We start from the raw sequence: 18,770 nt of genomic DNA on the forward strand, positions 1-18,770 counted from the left end.
TTACTTGAATTAACTCATAAAAATAAGCAAAGATTTTATGAAGAGTAAAATTACACTACTACCCCTTAAATCATCATAGTTTTTTTTTTTTTTTTTTTTTGTCTTTATATATGATTTTACATATATACATATGGGAGATGATTCTCACACATCACTTTTTAATTCATATACACATTTTGAGTATAAAATCACAGTTATGCTCCTAGTAGGTTAGAACTTATATTATTAAAATAAGTATAATTAAAAGTAAAATAGATAATTAGTTGTATATGAATCAAAAAGTGATGTGTGACCTCCTTATACGTATATACATACACAAGCTCCACCTCCCAATACTCATGTCAAACAGTCACAAAAAATCAAAAATTACTGAGTAAACCACAAGTTAATCCAAACATTTTTATTTAATCATAAAAATCCAACGCCTTTTATACACACAAATATTTGCTGTCGAAATCAACTATCAACCAATTACCTCATTAGAAAAAAAAAAGAAAAATGAAGTAGCGTTCTCGGTCGTCGGGGAGTGCAGGCGATGGTTGTTCACGGCGTTTCAGTCGGGAAATTTGTATGGAACAGTGACCACTCTGCAACTTGATTTGTGTAAAGGGCTGACTAGAGAAGAAACTTAACGGAACCAGGATGGATCCATCATTCATGGTGTCACAATCATCTCGTGTCGTATTCAAGCGTTGATATTACCATACACGGCACGGAAGGCGCGATGTGATGGCGATGGCACATCAATCAATAAAATCATATAAATGGTTCGACTCAAATAATTAATCAGTTTGATCACAACCTGAATTAGGTAAACAATTTCTCTTTAAGGTGCACAATTTACAAATTCAATTTAAATTTAGTTTAATTTCATTATTAGTGAGCTTAAATTTCATGTTACTGATAACCTAAATTAATTTGTATAATTTGGGGAAAATTAATTTAAATTGAACTTAAGCATTGAATGATGTCATTCTTAACTCAAATGAATTTGACTTGAATATTTGAATGTTACAACAATTATTTGATGTTCATATTGCACTCATAAGATGTACATTTGCTTAATGTACACAATAACAAAGTTTCAGCTCTTATGGTCAAGTCTCCAAATTATCTATTTAGGTAGGACCATATTTAATTTCTGTGTAGGTTTTCGTTTCTTTACTCGTGCGAGCCGACACTTTTTACATGGTAATATAATTTAATCGAGTTAGAAGTCATAATGTGTTAACCTGCACATATTTTTCAAGAAATGTGATGCTGTGAAAGTCATCAGAAATGGCGTTTCGACAACTTTTATTCTTCTTTTGTGCTTTATTTTCATTTTTGACAAATTCTGCAGCAATAGATACCATAGTTGTAGATTGACTTTTTTTTTTTTTTTTTTTTTTTTTTGTTGTGCATATTGACTTTTTTTGTGTTAATCGAGTTTTTTTGTGTGCAGATTGACTTTTTTATTGTGCAGATTAAGTTTTTTTTTTTTTTTGCAGATTGACTTTTTTTTTGGTACATAATTGAGAAGTTTTTTTTTTGCAGATTTTTTTTTATTATTGTTTTTTTTTTTTTTGCAGATTGAATATTTTTTTTTTTATATTGATTTTTTTTTTTCACAAACTGAAGCTGAATATGCCCATAGATTGAAGCTCAATCTGCACATAGATTGAATTTCATAGATTGAATTTCAATCTATGAGTTCTCTCCCACCCTTAGTTCTCTGTAGATTACTTCCATATATATATATATATATATATATATATATATATATATATATATATATATATATATTAAATTGAGTGTAATGATTAAAGATGTATAGAAAACTAAACTTTGATTAACCCAATTGACGGAAAGTAGATAAAGATTAGCTCACTCATCCTGACTATAGACGTTTCAGTTTTCTATACAATTTTCAATATTATTTTCACCTTTTCATTCTGTCAAATAGTTAATATTGACCATTTGAAATTTTTGTCATAAATGGAGTAATTATTCCTAACATAAAAGTAGTGGTGATTTCTTTCATCTACATTTTCATTCCTCAAGCATTTTTGGAATTTTAAACAACCTTTCACATCTTCAGAATTTAACAAGGTCGTACGTTCTATTTCAATTTATATCTATTATTCTTCTTTTCAAACTACTAATCTTCATTAGCAAACATCAAGGTCCCTTCTCAAATCATTTAACGAACTCGAGCTTCCTGTAACGAGCCGAACAAGTTTAGTTTAGATAATTAACGAGCTTATAACGAGCCGAGCTCGAGCTTTTTACATGAATCACCAGCCGAGCTCGAGCTAAAAATTTAAAGCTCGAACCAAGCCGAGCTCGAGCTCGAGCTTTCTGAAAACTAAACGAGCCGAGCTCGAACACTACCAAACTTGGGCTTGGTTCGGCTCGTTTACAGCCCTAGTTATGGGTCTCCAAATCCCACGCCTAGAAGGCGTTAGTTGCAAGTCTAACATAAAACAAAAGGCGTGAATTTTGACCTAACCTTTTAAAATGCAACATGTATATATTTATTTTATTAATTTATTTATTTTACGCTCAATTTTCAATCATATTTTACCATATCACCGAAAACCTTTTCAATCAAATTTTAACACTTATATTTAACAATTAACACCCACCACAACACACCATTCAAATTTAACACTTCCGCATCACCGTTAGATTTTTCTCTCTTTTTCAAAAAGTGCAAATTTTCACTCTACCTCACCGCCAAATCCCGTAACCGTAACTCATGGTCTAGCACCGGAGTAGCTCGTCGGCGTTGGTTTCGATATAACATCTCGAAAACGTAAATGCATGATACGGTGATCCCAACGTCACACTACTCTATGTCGACGACTTTGGTTTCTCAAGATTCTAATTTACTTTTATTCATTCTTTTTCCCTAATACTCCCCGTATGCTCATAAACACAGAACACACTTCAAAATGTCATCTGACGTCGTTCGGGAATGAAGAAACGCCATCAACAATGTTCTGGTGGGAAAACGTTATCCTGCTCAACTAACTTTGAAGATTTGCAATGTCGAACGCATTCTGAGAAAGATTCGATCATGTTTCCGATGTGAGACTATCTTGACGACCCCATCGGTTAATCCATGCTGCTTGACGAGCATCGGTGATCATCCTTGACGACTTAAATCAGGTCCACCAACATGTACAACATATAAGCTCATGAGTTACACAGTACTCTAAAATCAATTGGTGATAGAAGGGGTTTCCATTAACTTATATACATACATTTCTTTCTATCAGTTTTCGATGTGAAACTATCTTGCATTTCCTTAATCGATTATCTTCAACCGCAACCCCTACATAAAATTATTTTGGAATTTAACACTAACTCGTACACAACTTGCCGTTTTAATTGAACGGGTCAAACAAGTTAGTTAGTTGACGAATTGGTTTCAAGTGGAGCCTGTATGTTTGGGTGGTCCATACTTTTTAATGTGTTAGAATTTTAATTTGAAGAATCAATCTCATTTAGCAGAGAGTAGTTAATTGTGATCTTTCGTTGCTGTGAGTTACTCTTTTTCTAGCTTCTTTTTTTTAGCGTTTCAAACTGAACTAAACAGAATCTGAATTAGGTTTTAGTTATAACAATTTCTCATTAGGAATCTACGAAACTTACAAATTCCATATTAATTTCATTATTAGTGACTTTGAATTTCATGTAACTGATAACCTAAAATAAATTTGTATAATTTGTGGAAAGTTCGAAAGGGATCAATTTTAACCCAAATTAATTTGACATGAAACCTTTTAACAAGCTATAGAGAATAGACGTGTACATCAGTACCCGACAACCCTTTAAGTATTATAGTCAAGTTTCCAAAAAAAACATTATCAAGTTAATTATGACCACATTTTATTTGTGACTTATTGTTTTCAACGTAGACGTTTAATTTCTGACTGGGTCTACATTCCTTGTATGTATTCTAGTACACAAATTTTACAATATAATTGAGTTCAAATTTGTATATGTGTAAACATGCACATACATTCTAAGAAATAATGACTTTTCAGCTGCAACTTTTATTCTTCTGCAGTGTTTTACTATGGTTTTTGACAAATTGTGCAGCAGTAGATACGTTACTTGTAGATCAAGAAATCAGAGGCAATGAGACGATTGTTTCAGCAAATGAAATGTACGAAATGGGCTTTTTTAGCCTGGGTAACTCCCAGTATCGATACGTGGGGATATGGTTCAAGAACATATCCCCGCAGACAGTCGTATGGGTTGCTAACAGAGAGATTCAAGTTACCTGTTCTTCTTGTGTGTTCAGAGTCAATAGCAACGGAACGTTGTTGATTCTTAACGATGATAATAATTCCTTAATTTGGTCGTCAAACTATTCGTTACCTGTCGGTAACGTAAATATTGTGGCCAAACTTCTGGATTCGGGAAACTTTATCGTGAAAGATAACAGTGGTAGCAGTGATGAAGATTTTATGTGGCAAAGCTTTGATTACCCGGATGACACGATGCTAGCGGGAATGAAATATGGGAAGGACTTGATTACTGGACGGTATTGGTCAATGAGATCTTGGAAGAGTCTAGAAGATCCTTCTCCGGGTCTATATGAAAACCGGGTTGATACAAATGGATATCCACAATTTTTTCGTTGGCGAGGTTCTGTATTAGAAACTAGGTTTGGTCCATGGAATGGTGTTAGATTTAGTGGTAGTTTACCAAGTAAGCCAAATCCTTATTACACATATGAGTTTGTTTGTAATGAGAAGGAGGTATATTTTAAATATGATCTTATTAACAAGTCCTTTATAACAAGGTTGTTTATGACTCCAGAAGGCTCCAGGGTTCGACTAAACTGGATTAATGCTACCCAAAGTTGGGTTCTTACTTTGGCCACAGCGGTTGATATGTGTACCCCATACGGAGTCTGTGGTCCATTTGGACACTGTAACTTTAACAACTACCCTGCATGCAGTTGTTTGGATGGGTTTGAACCAAGACAACCGGATGAATGGAACGCAGGTAATTGGTCAGGTGGTTGTCAACGTAAAAAACTGTTGAAGTGTGGGGATAAAGATGGGTTTCGAAGGCTTTCGGGTTTGAAACTACCGGATAGTCGGCATTCATGGTACAATGTGAACATGAGCCTTGTGGAATGTAAAAAGGCATGCACGAGAAATTGTTCATGTACAGCTTATGCAAACTTGGATATGAGAAAAGGTGGAAGTGGATGTTTGTTATGGTTTGATGATCTGATGGACATTAGAGAAAATGACGAAAATCAAGATATTTTCTTAAGAACGGCAAAATCTGAATCATCAGGTACTAAAAAAATATTTAGTATATGGTGGTTGAACTATCATTACCATCATATGTTTTTCTTCCACTGGACCAAAATTGCTTAGCTTTTGTAGTAATCTCTAAATGTAAATGTAACTTGCCTTTGCCTATTGGTATGACATATTTATCGTTGATAATATATGTTATGTTGTTTATTGAAAATGAGCTCCTGGTATGTATATTACAAATAATAACTTGCTGATTGTATTGATGGATAGTAGCAAATATACCGTAAACTAGATAAACTTCAATGCTTCAGTAACGATAATTTGTTGGAGTTAATGTTGTTTAATGATGTTATATGCTTTCAGTCATGGAAAAAGTAATCATAATGGTCCTTCCAACAACAATTGTTATGGTACTGGTCGGCCTAGCTCTGGCAGTGTATGGTTGGAAGAAGAGACGGTCTCGTGAAGAGAGACAAGGTAATGTAATTATGTTCAATTTAATTTATCCTCAAGAAATTTAGTACACTATACAATCTATCCCGTTTCAGGTAATCTGTCGGAATCCCTGTCCGAGGAGGATGATACTGGTGGGGTCAAGAATAAAGATGATAAGTTGCCGTTTTTCAGCTTTTCGGAAATATCTAAGTTGACAAATAACTTCTCAATAGATAATAAACTTGGAGAAGGTGGTTTTGGTCCAGTTTACAAGGTAGCACATAGTGCATTTATCATCTATATAACTAGGGGCGGTGCTATGTGGGGACCGGGGGGGGTCCGCTTTGCAATTTTCAGTGTTAAAATTTTGGATTTTTCGACTTTGCTCTCGGTGGATTTTTTTTTGCCCCAATACCTACATATTTTGCCCCAAAACCTTCAAATTTTGCCCAAAATTCTCCAAATTTTGCCCCAAAACCTTCAAATTTTGCCCACAAACCTTCAAATTTTGCCCAAAAACCTCAATATTTTGCCTAAAAACCTCCAATTTTTGCCCCAAAAACTCCGTATTTTGCCCAAAAAAGTTGCTACGGTTTTAAAAAAAATTTCGCCCCCGGTGAAGAAAAATCCAGCTTCCGCCACTGTATATAACCTACCCCTTTTTTCAAATCTACTAAGACTACGTAGGAGTGGGAGGGTTGTAAGGAGAAAGTTGTGGAATCTTGGGGCCGATTTAGTAAAATAATGATTGGAAGTTAGTTTAAAAGGTTGTTGAAAATGTAAGAAGATAAAAATATTAATTTTATATTCAAAAGTGCCGCAAAATAAGCCTCGTTTTTCATTCACAAACTCCCACTAGTTTTCGCCCCAGAAACACCGGGCGTATTTGGGCATTTCATGCGCCACCTCATGGGTGTATTGGTCACAAACGCCCCATTATCTATCTATAGTCTAATAAATAAAAAGTTATATAAGTACAAATATCTTTGCTCATGGAGATAAACAGAAGAATGTATGACATTGATTAGGGTGTAATGGACGATGGACAAGAGATAGCTGTGAAGCGGCTATCAGACACTTCTTCACAAGGGCTTGATGAGTTTAAGAATGAGGTTAGATGTATTCATAAGCTTCAGCATCGGAATCTTGTAAAGATTTTGGGATCCTGTGCTCATAAAAATGAAGTCATGTTGATTTATGAATACATGGCAAACGGAAGCCTAGATACAATATTATTTGGTAAAACCTCTGTTAATAATATTATTTTGTTAATAAAACTTTGACACGTAAGCTATATATGGTTGACTCAATATAATTTGTGGTCTGTATACCGTGCAGATGAGACAAAAAGTTCAGCCCTTGATTGGTGCCGCCGATTCTGCATCATCAATGGAATTGCACGAGGGCTTCTTTATCTGCATCAAGACTCACATCTTCGTATAATTCATAGAGATTTAAAAGCTTCAAATATTTTGTTGGACAGTGACATGAACCCAAAGATATCAGATTTTGGGCTTGCTAGAATATTTGAAGGATATGAGACCGGGGTGAGTACAAAGAATGTGGTTGGAACTTAGTAAGTATCTGAATTTCATATTTGATCTTCTTGCTTACATTTAATTTGATTTAATTATCATCTAATTTAAATTAACAAGTGCATTACAGTGGTTACATCCCGCCGGAGTACGCTCTTCATGGGGTATTCTCTATAAAATCAGATGTGTTTAGCTTCGGTGTTTTGGTGCTGGAAATAATAAGTGGGAAAAGGAACCGACGTATTTTCTCTCAACAACATAGTCACAACCTTCTTGGACATGTAAGTTCATTGCAACTTTGTGTGTGTGTGCGCGCGCGCGCGTGTGTAAATGATATGCAGTTAAATCATTATATCTTATGTCTGATATATTTCAGGCGTGGAGGCTCTTTAAAGATGACAAGAGTCTTCAACTGGTTTCTGCATCGTCATGCGACTCATGTATCATCTCTGAGGTACTCCGATCAATACACATTGGTCTGTTATGTGTGCAAAATCACGCAGAAGATAGGCCAACAATGTCATCAGTGGTACTTATGTTGGGTAATGATGGTGTGTTGCCTCAACCTAAACCACCTGCATTTTTCACTGAAGTTGATCTCGACCCATGGACATCCACCACCACTACCACAATGTCTGCCAACGATATGACGGTGTCATTAACAGGTCGATAGAACGAGTTCTTATTTCTTTCCACATCTTTCTCTTGCAGCTTTATTCAAACATATTTTCGGTTATCTTGTCTTAGATGTTGCATATAGTAAAGTTGTCTTATTTATATAAGGTGAATATGAACCAAAGGAACAACGATGTATAAATTTGTAATCTTCAATAATTCTGTTGTATGTTTTCTCTGTATCCTTTTGATGATGTAGAAAAAGAGGTCATACAAACAATTTGAATCATACTATAAACCGATTAATTGTTCTTAAAACTTACATCTTCAAGATCCAATCCATATCTGTAAATGAATTATTCGATACTTGAACTGAAAGGATTGATAATTGTGCACATTACCTCTCCTCAAACCCAAGTTCATAGGGTCTCCCCTCCAACGATAGTCCGGTCCAACCTTTACCGCCACAACCTCGGACCTCTCCACCTGATTGGTCCAGGATCAGGGAGATTTCGGAACAAGGCTCGAGGAGCGACTCATTGTCGCCATGGTGCTCACGCATGCGCTGAGAGGTGAGCCACCTGCGCTGTCCACCACAATCGGGCTATAGCCTGGCTCTGATACCACTGATGGGATCGTATAGCACAATAACATGTCCTACAATATGAGCCCAAGAGTCACTCTTTTCTTTAAAATCATTTGGTAGTAGAGGGAGTTCCCCTTATACTTATATGCATACATTTGTTTTGTCCCATAATCTGTGGTCCAAATGGTGTCTGTAACATTTACAACGCCCCTCCTTACTTAAGAAAATCTCAATTCTGATGACCTTTGATTCTTCCCATGTTGCTCTTAATGATCAGGTTCCTTCGGATGGTAATTAGAGAGCGGTTCAGGACAGACCTCAACAGGTGCTCGTTACTTTCCCCGATTCCGGGGTCAATGGATCTACGTTGTTTGTTGGACGTCTCAAGAAGAACTTAACACGTAACATGTTGGAATTTGTTTTTGGAAAACATGGATCATTATCGATTTATCAGATATTAAATTTTGTAGTGGGAGACGCTTTACGATGATTTCAATCACCGATTATTGGTTGATTATGTTGGACCTCGAATAGAATGATGGTGGTGAAGTTGATGTCAGTACTGTCAGTGTGAAGGATAAGTCAATCGTCGAGGTATGACTCGAGCGGTTTCGAAGTGGTAAGACTCGAGCGGTTACAAATCCTGGAGGTGTTTCAAATGTTGCTGTTGGTGACCGAACAATAGTGGATTTGGTGGGATCGACTACGGGTGTGCACGGTGGACTAAAGCCAGTGAAGTCGAAGGCTTGTCTAGGTGAAAAATTAAAGTTTATAAATGGAGCAAATGGTCTTGGTGCTAGCTGCAGTGATAATAAATGGTCAAGTTCATCTTTTTTTTTTGGACCATCTTCTTCGGTTTCGAACATTATTGGTGGTCTATTATTTCTAAGAAGATGGGGCGCTTCAACGGGGTTAATAAGTTGGAGGTGGTAGTGAAACAACCCGCGCAAATCCACATGGACGATAGCTTCAACATCTGGTCTCAGTGCGAGGTACTGACGAACGACTCCAAGTAATATCTTTAAAATGAGCAATATGCACAGCGGAAGATTTCTTTAACACCTGAGAATAAACATGCTTAAAAGTGTCAACCAAAAGGTTGGTGAGTTCATAGGTTTATCATAACTTTCATTTCAAAATTTTTAATAGACCACAAGATTTCATTTTTGTAAACATACAGGAATAACCATCTGTATACAGGAATAACCATCTGTAAAAATTATTCATATGATAAGTTGCCTGGTAACCCACATTAACAATAATGCATATAGAATATCACCCAAATGTACAGGAATAACCATCTGTAAATACATGAATAACCATCTGTATATCCATACAAGTATCATCTGTATGTTAATCGAAGTACTAAAGCATTCCATTTTCCAGAATGGGGGGTGTCAGTGCCCATAGATCTATCTTTAGGATTCGCGCTAATTAGTGCATACACTAATTACTAAGTTACCAAGCTATAATAAGCAGGAGTGATATTCGGTATAACAATTCCATCATAGAATGTAGTTTCAAGTACTTGTGTCTATTTTGTAAAATATTTATAAAAGCAGCGCATGTATTCTCAGTCCCAAAAATGTAAAGAGTAAAAGGGATCAAATGAACTCACAGTATGATATTTTGTAGTAAAAATATGCATACGACTGAACTGAACAAAGCAGGGTTGGCTTCGAATTCACGAACCTATATCATTCATATATACATTAACACATATAATTGTAATTGCACAAATATATATATATATATATATATATATATATATATATATATATATATATATATATATATATATATATATATATATATATATATATATATATATATATATATATATTATTAATTGTTATTTTATTAATTTATATTTTAATAACTTAATTAGATATATTTATTTTTATATACATTAAATAGATAATTAATATTTATTACAAAAATATTAATATAGTTATGTTTTATGTCATAAATATATTTTTATATAGAGAATCTTTATTTGATATTTTAATAATACTAATAATAATAATGATAAATATAATACTAATTATACTAAAAATCATGATAATTCTAATAGTTTTAATAGTACTAATTATTTTAATCACCATGATACTTATTGATAATAATAATACCTTCATAATTATATTATTTGTATAAAACTTCCATTTTATTCCTAATCTCAATCATCTTTCATACTTTTATCATATCGAATTCGTATAGGTCACTATATCCATGCTTATAATTGTTAGTAAGTTTTTAATTATCTTTTATTTTATAAGCATAGCATATTAACTTTATATTTTATATCAAGTTCATAATAATAATAATAATAATAATAATAATAATAATAATAATAATAATAATAATAATAATAATAATAATCCATCTTCTTATTAAAAGAAAAGCAAAAGTAAGTAATATTTATTTCAAAAAAAACAATCTTGACCATTAGTTTGTTCCTAATAATTAATTATGACCATTGGATCTTAATGTCAAATGATTATTACTTAATCCAAATTTCATTTCAAAGACACATTACTACACTACCCCTATTAGTCATATGATTATTTTGTAAACAATTACTGATTAAAAAACGGTTCCAGATAAAATAGGAAACAAGTTGAAAAACAAGGATTGTTTTTTAAAAAAGTCAATGACATAATACGTTTATATATGTAAACACATTCTATACTCCGAATTTTTAAATATATCTTCAATGTGTGTTACTCATCTTTTAAGTAACTTACTTGGAAACAGCGATTTTATATATCCTTTTTACACTTTTAAATTTTATCTCAGCAGCCTTAAAAATATTTTTGCCCTCAATATTTTATTTTTTTCAAAATCCAAAACTTAGATTAAGTAACAAAAAAATAAAAATTCGGAGTGGTCTCGGAATAAACAAAAAACAAAAACCGGAATTTAAAAAAAAATCTATAAAGTATTCGGGAAAAAAAATAAACCAAAAATAGAGAAGATTAAGGGATTTGATTAGGTATTATGAGGTATTCAGTTTTTTTAGTATAAGATCTTATCCCTAAATGAAAAAATCATCCCCAATTTCACCGTCAATCTTTACGTCAATCTTTATCCCAATACAATTCAAAATTCAAATCAATTTGAATCAATTCCATATTCATTTCTAAAATCTCGGCCTAAATCAACCAAATATGATCTATAAAACCCTAACAATCGAAGCTGCTATCTTCATTCCAAACACACACAGCAACATACAAATAATCAAAATCTCAGAATCACTCGATCATTCCAATGGCTGCCGATCAAGTTTTTGTGCATTTGAATTTGCTAACCGATGATGTTGTTGATCCAAACATTCGAGTCAAGTTGTTTACTGTTTGGAAACGCACCTATCATAACGCACCGAATGTTGTTGCATCAGTTGAGATGGTTATGATGGATCAGGAGGTATTTCTTCGAATCTGTTTTATATATCATTTAAATACCTACACAGCAACAAAATAAAAAACGTTGTTTACAAGGAGGTATTGCAGAGTTTGCAAATCAACACATAGGTACACGATTCATATTCTTATGAACTACAATAAAGACATTGTGTGTCACTAACGTATTCTAATTCATTACTTTAGTTATTTTCACGTTTCAGATACATTCATGGCTGATCCATTAAACATTTTCTTGCATCCACAAGATCAATAAGGTATGTCATGGAGAAAACTCTGCAATTTTGTTATGGTATTAAAATCACACATGATTTACGAATGTTACTTTATTTATTATTTGAGTGCTTAATAAAAAATTAGTTTATAAACAAAATCAACAAATCAGTTAATCATCTTTATTTGTGTATTTGTTATATGCATATTCAATCATCAAATATGCTTGCTCACTATATGTTATATGAATTTCAGTTTAGTGTAATTATATGGTTTTGGTGGAGAAAATACAAAGCACACTGTAATAGATTGCAACCTTTTACGTTTTTGTTTTTGGTATCTGTTATACAGATTTTGCAGCACTCAAATGTTGAACATAAGTCGCTGGAACTTAAGCTCAGAGACAAAGAAATCAAGTTTCTCAAGTTTTTTTGTTAAGTCAATTTGTAATAGTATTACAACTGAACATATGAGTTATTTCAAAATCAGATTAGAATTGTTATTTGGTGAAAATTTTATTCTATGCTTTTTAGAATATAACCTTTGATTATCAACGTATATGTGTGTATTAGTAAGTGAATTGTTATTTTCTGAAAATTAAAGTCAATGCTTATTTACTTAATTGTTATTTAGTGAAAGGTTTCCTGGTAAACTACAAATAAAGAAAAAGCCCGAATTTATTTGTATAAACATGTGTGTTCAGTAAATGTATTTCAAAAATATTGTCTAGGATAAGATGACATTAAGTTTGGCATTGATTTAGTATGTTTGTTATTTGTATAAACATGTGTGTTCAGTAAATGTATTTCAAAAATATTGTCTAGGATAAGATGACATTAAGTTTGGCATTGATTTAGTATGTTTGTTATACGCCTATAATCAAATCCCTTAATATTAGCTAAATCCTTTGCATATAAAACTAAAATCATCACAAAATATGGGAATAATCACTAAACATAAATAATCCAATCACCCTTCAAAATAAATCAATGCTGGTTTAAAACTTTATGAATACCCAAGGTTGGAGAACTCGGATCTCGGAGAGATCTCGTTTGAACATTTTTTAGGAGATCTCGGCATCTCGGAAAAATCTCGGGGAGATCTCGGGCGTTGACTTACGTTGACTTTTTGATTTTTTATGTATGAATTTATATATATGAATAAATATATGTATATTTATATACATTTTTATGAGATTTTACAAGAAAGTCCGAGAAATAAGTGAGAAAATATGAGAAATTACAAGAGTTTAAAAGAAAATATGAGAAATGAGCATAACACTCTAAGATATCGTGGCTTTGACTAATTTTGACCCAGTTGACCGAGAAATCTCGGGAGATGGACATCTCGTCTCGGTTGCTTTTTAAAAACGAGATCTCGGGGAGATCTCGGGGAGAAATAAGGAGATTTACAACAATGTGAATACCGAGTGAATCATAACACCTATTAATCGATATCCTGCAAATATTAGTAGACAGTAAAAAACGATGGAAGAAATCAAGCTTACTCAAGATGTTTCAGAGTTTGCCATCAAAACCAACAAAAAACGCGGTCCATATAAGAAAAAACAATTATCAGTTGAGCAACAGGTTTATTTTTTTGCTTTTTTCTTATTATTGTGCATAAACTAAAGATTTGTTTCATCACTTTAACGACTTATACCGGGCTCATATGTATTGTTATCTAAAAAAAACAGGAACACAAGAAAGAAAAAAAGAAGGAACAAAATAGAGAGCAGTCAAGAAACATCGAATACTAAAACAGGTAATTTTAGAAACTGAAAGGAAATGATCGATTTTACCTATTTTGCTTCACTTTCAATCGGGTTAAACCTAATGAACACCATTAAAGGACCAATTGATCATTAGTAAAAAAAAAAAAGTTGATCACTTGTAATCAAATAATGTAAAAAGCAGCAAAATTGGTCCTCACAAATGTTCATTAGTTTAAAGAATTGCAACAAGTAAAAGAGGTTATTTATCGTCTTATGCTAATGTCTTTGAACTAATACATCATGGAAATTCATAGTTATGTTTTTTGAGTACAATGTTACACAGATTGTAGAATTGTTATTTTACAAAACTGGAAATGTTAAAATCGATGTACCACATATATGTTATCCATTGGTAAAGCTTTATTATTACATATATTGATTAATTAGCTTTTTCATAATATTATAATACATGATTAATTGTGGATACTCATATTCTCATATAAGTAATAACCTTTAACTCAAAATGACACTTTAAACAAATGCGACTTCATGTGAATCCGGTTAAAATAGTGGTTTAGTAAGCGTAATACCAAATCACTATTTTAGTATTAATGCAATTCGACCGATAATTTGTACTATTGATTCATATAATAGCATTAAATAATTTACATACATGGGAAACACATATCATTAAATCAGGTAGTTGATCTTGCCATCATGTTTATGTTGTAAAAGTTTCTTGCAACCAAATGAATGTATTAAGAGCCTTAAGGGTAACAGTGTTCTTGGTGACTGATATTAGTTACTGTCTTCATAGGCATGCTTTCATAATATGGAAAACACAATACGACAAATATCTCAACAGCTTGAAAACAAAAATTCACTCAAATTTCAGGTTGCTATTCTTATTTCTCCATTTCACGATCCATTATTTAATTTTATTATATTGCAACAATATAGTTGACTATAATAGTTACATATCTATTTTGTTAATAAAATGTTAAATTTACAGGCCAAGCAACGAAATTTTGACAATCTTGGTAAGAAAAATAACTAAAACTACAACTCTTTGTGTTTTGTTACAAATCATACATTATCTGTTAACATATTAATTTGACTGTTGGCAAAACAGATCCTACACACTTTGTTCAAGAATACATCATCTGGTGGGAAGAACTAGATCAGATGGTTGTAAGTCTAAAAAAAAATGTTGAATCAATCTACATACAACGAAATAGATCCCATAAACAACAATATCTTAAAACATTATATCAAGTTTGGCGATTTGAAAGCTAATGCATCAAAAATCAATCTCTTGCCTATTGTTTTGGGATCTTGGATGTCTCATGTGGAACAATTCCTCGCATGGGTTGGTGGATTTAAACCATCAATTATAGTCACGGTATTTATATTCTTTTTTACAATTATGTGTAAATCTAAAATGTTGTATAAAATAAGAGTAATAGTATTGGATCTAATATAGTATACGACATTAGTTAGGTTTAAGAATTATTAATACAATAACATTCTCTATTTCAGCTAATTATTAATCACGTCCTACTAAGTGAACAAGAAGCAGAAAAGATGGAAGCTTTGAAGTTAGCAGCAATGAAGGAGGAAACTAACATCACAAATAACATAACCAACTTGCGAGATACTTTAATTAATTCTTTTTCAGGCAAATCATTCGTTGATAAAGGAGACTTTTCTGCTATGAATGGTTTCTCGAATCAAATGTCAGAAAACTTAGGAAGATTATCTGTTCTCAAAAACTATTATGATCAGGTATCGTTTTGATGTTCAATATATTTTATAACTACAAATAGATGTATAAATATCATATGTAACCACATTTTTGTTGCATTTTGTACATTTACAGGCAGATGAATTACGCATTCATATATTGCAAAAGATGGTGGATTTAATAAAGATAAGACAAAGATCTATGGCATTGCTTTCAATTCACAACTATCAAAAGCGATTAACTTCGTTTAATCACCAATGGGACTCCATAACTATATAAATAATTTTTATGTTCCTTTTGTTTTATTTATATTATTTTTATTTTTATGTAAACTCATCAACTTGTTTGTAATTATGTGAGCATATTTTCACGTAAAACATTTGGAACTACAAGTACTTTTATATCTTACGTTAATTTAATAACCTTTTTTTAAATAGAACCCGCAAATTCGCGGGTCTTTAACTAGTAATAATAATAATAATAATAATAATAATAATAATAATAATAATAATAATAATAATAATAATAATAATAATAATAATTATATTTGTTTTTATACCTAATAAAAAGGGATTATGCGTTTGGTTTGGATCCTAAATCAGATCGAGAAAACAGAAGCAGAGGCGACGTATTACGATTTAGGGTTTCTTTGATTCATCAACAGATCAATCAATCAAAAATCATAAATGTTTATTAGGGCATCGATTCATTATCATCATCGTTCAGAGTCATCATCAGTCTTCATTATCATCGTTAATTGTCATCCTTCATTAGTCGATCAAGTAATCAGTCAATCAATTGATTCAAGTAATACTTATCTTAATTTCTTTAACCTCTCATTATTTTCTGTATTTTTAATTGAATCGAATACGTACAGTAACAGTAGAGGGAGGTTTCAAATGATGTTGATGATGAATTGTGGTATTTTAAAATAGGTGGTGATGGTGATTGATTTGGAAGGTTTGATTGAACGGAAAACCTAACTAGAAGCGGTAAACGTGTAGCAGCAACGGGTGATTGTAGGTCTGGTAATGGTTATTTGCAGGATGTTGATTGAATCACGATAGGCTCACAAAGTATCCTTAGTATGCAAAAGGTTTGGTCCATATTGATTCATCTAGAAGGATAGCCAATTTCTGATCAGTCAAACAGGTATCCATCTTTATATGAAAATTTTGATTTCCATACTAGCACAGTTTAGTCTGGAGTATACTTAACAGTTGAGTCTTTATAACATTAGAGTTTACTAATTATTCTTACATGCTAAAAGGTTATGAGATTTGTTCGTGGACTATCTCATATTGATTTGTTTGTGGTTTCATTATAATGAGAGTATGGGTAAGGTTGTTTATAAGTGGAAACAAGATAGTTGGGTTTTGTTACAGCAAAAACCACATGACTCTGGAACGATCTCTTTGGTAAGAACTTTTAGATCATGGATGAAGGTAATATATAGGTATTTGTATCAATTCATTTTATGTAATTCAAATGAAATCTTATATATCTATTAATGGGGAAATCATGTGCTTACAGTTCTTCTGCCTCGAAAGTGCAACAGACATTTGTAATTAGCTGCAAGACAAAGGTATTGTTGAGAGAAAAGAAGATGGTGAGTTTAATTGTTTTTCGTTGCTGTTTTAGTTGAGTGTTGATAGTGAACCGAAACCAAAACACATAAAATAATTTCCTCATGGTTGATTTAATGTTGTTGCAGGCCTAAGGATAGCAGCCTTAATATCGAACAGAAGGCAGGAAGCAGATCTGATGGGTTGTTTGATGGTTGTTTGTGCAGGAGGTCGCGAAGAAGATAACAGTGGAGGGAGAGAAAGGCGATGGAGAGTTGGTGTAATGTTTGATTATATCACATGTGTGTCTATATATTATCCATATATATATATATATATATATATATATATATATATATATATATATATATATATATATATATATATATAATATAAAGTGGTGGCATGGTTTCAATTAGACAAGAGATAAAGCAAAGATTGTGATGGTTCTAGTGGGTTTGTTATGGGTCGATATCAGGAATAAAAGAGAGCAACAAAAATTATATCAATTGCAAGTAGTAGTGGTGGAGGTTAGATCATGATAATGTCTATATATGTGCGAGTATATTTGTATATAACTTTTTTTAATATAAATTTAATTGTTGGGTTAATCAGTTATCCTAAGTTTGAGATTTAAATTAGTTATGTTAAAATCTTACATGGTTATCAACTTTTACTAGTTAATTAAGTAATGGTTAACAAGTCGTGTTTAAAATCAGTAGTAGACCGAGTAATGAGGGAAGAGGTAGAAGAAATGAACAAGATGATGTGTGGTTTGCATATCTAAATGAATGCTATGTATATATTTTCTCTATCTATATATGTTTATGTGTATATATATATTGTGTGAGAGAGAGATAAATAGCTAATGGTCGATATCATGTTACTTTGATAGATGATGTAGCAAAGTGGCGAGTTATTTAATACTGTAAGTCCGTAACTAAAGTTTGTATGGGATTGATCTGGGAGCATATGACTAAGCCTAAAAGGCCATAGAAAGAATATTAAGTGGATGAAATACTAACGAATATTTGTCATAATCTTATGGGTTAATTATCACTTTTCTATATATAATAACTAAACAACTACGGAGTAAATCTTTTTCTCAGTTCATGTTATCCAACTATCATGAGGTGATTAATTATATTTATATAACATAATACTCCATATAATAATAATTAATGATGATTGATGATTAAGTATTGATAATTTAATAAATAGATTCTAAATACAATTTTAACTTGACTATAATTTATATACTCATTTTCGGATCACCGTTTATTTTTAAAATCACATAAGTTTGTTTTTATAACCATCGAATGATATCGAGTGCTACAATCGTTTACTAAATGAATTCGGAACCACATATATATATTTAAATGTATACGTATCTATTTACAAGTAATTGTTCGTGAATCGTCGGGAATGGTCGAAGGTCAATTGAATATATGAAACAGTTCAAAATTTTTGAGACTCAACTTAACAGACTTTGCTTATCGTGTCGAAATCATATAAAGATTAAGTTTAAATTTGATCGGAAATTTCCGGGTCATTACAGGTAGGCCTAAGGGTTCGCTTAAAAGTATAAGAAAAGGGTGGACAGTGACTACTCGCTTCGCTTGCGAGATTTCGAAGAAGATGTTCGATAGGGAAAGTTATTCAGCTTATGTTTCA

At 32.2% G+C, this 18,770-nt stretch overlaps 2 protein-coding genes across 8 annotated transcripts; both read left to right on the forward strand.

The window, feature by feature from the left end:
• Positions 1 to 467: 467 nt before the first annotated feature.
• Positions 468 to 8,097, forward strand: LOC139861700 (G-type lectin S-receptor-like serine/threonine-protein kinase At4g27290). 7 transcript variants are annotated; one of them, XM_071850183.1, is made up of 8 exons: positions 468 to 811; positions 4,058 to 5,304; positions 5,634 to 5,747; positions 5,819 to 5,979; positions 6,734 to 6,944; positions 7,044 to 7,281; positions 7,371 to 7,521; positions 7,617 to 8,097. In XM_071850183.1, exons 2-8 carry the CDS (start codon positions 4,155 to 4,157, stop codon positions 7,911 to 7,913), a joined length of 2,322 nt encoding a protein of 773 aa, XP_071706284.1. In that variant the 5' UTR covers positions 468 to 811; positions 4,058 to 4,154; the 3' UTR covers positions 7,914 to 8,097. The 7 variants fall into 7 exon arrangements, 4 of the variants coding, with proteins under 4 accessions (XP_071706284.1, XP_071706285.1, XP_071706286.1 ...); XM_071850184.1 differs by having other exon boundaries at positions 4,090 to 5,304; XM_071850185.1 differs by having other exon boundaries at positions 4,093 to 5,304.
• Positions 8,098 to 14,619: 6,522 nt separating this feature from the next.
• Positions 14,620 to 16,184, forward strand: LOC139863349 (transcription factor TGA2.1-like). The gene is made up of 7 exons (XM_071851986.1): positions 14,620 to 14,682; positions 14,800 to 14,827; positions 14,920 to 14,978; positions 15,064 to 15,189; positions 15,327 to 15,572; positions 15,667 to 15,735; positions 16,134 to 16,184. Exons 1-7 carry the CDS (start codon positions 14,620 to 14,622, stop codon positions 16,182 to 16,184), a joined length of 642 nt encoding a protein of 213 aa, XP_071708087.1.
• Positions 16,185 to 18,770: the final 2,586 nt, after the last annotated feature.

This window comes from Rutidosis leptorrhynchoides, chromosome 8 (genome assembly GCF_046630445.1).
Source record: "Rutidosis leptorrhynchoides isolate AG116_Rl617_1_P2 chromosome 8, CSIRO_AGI_Rlap_v1, whole genome shotgun sequence".
NCBI lineage: Eukaryota > Viridiplantae > Streptophyta > Magnoliopsida > Asterales > Asteraceae > Rutidosis > Rutidosis leptorrhynchoides.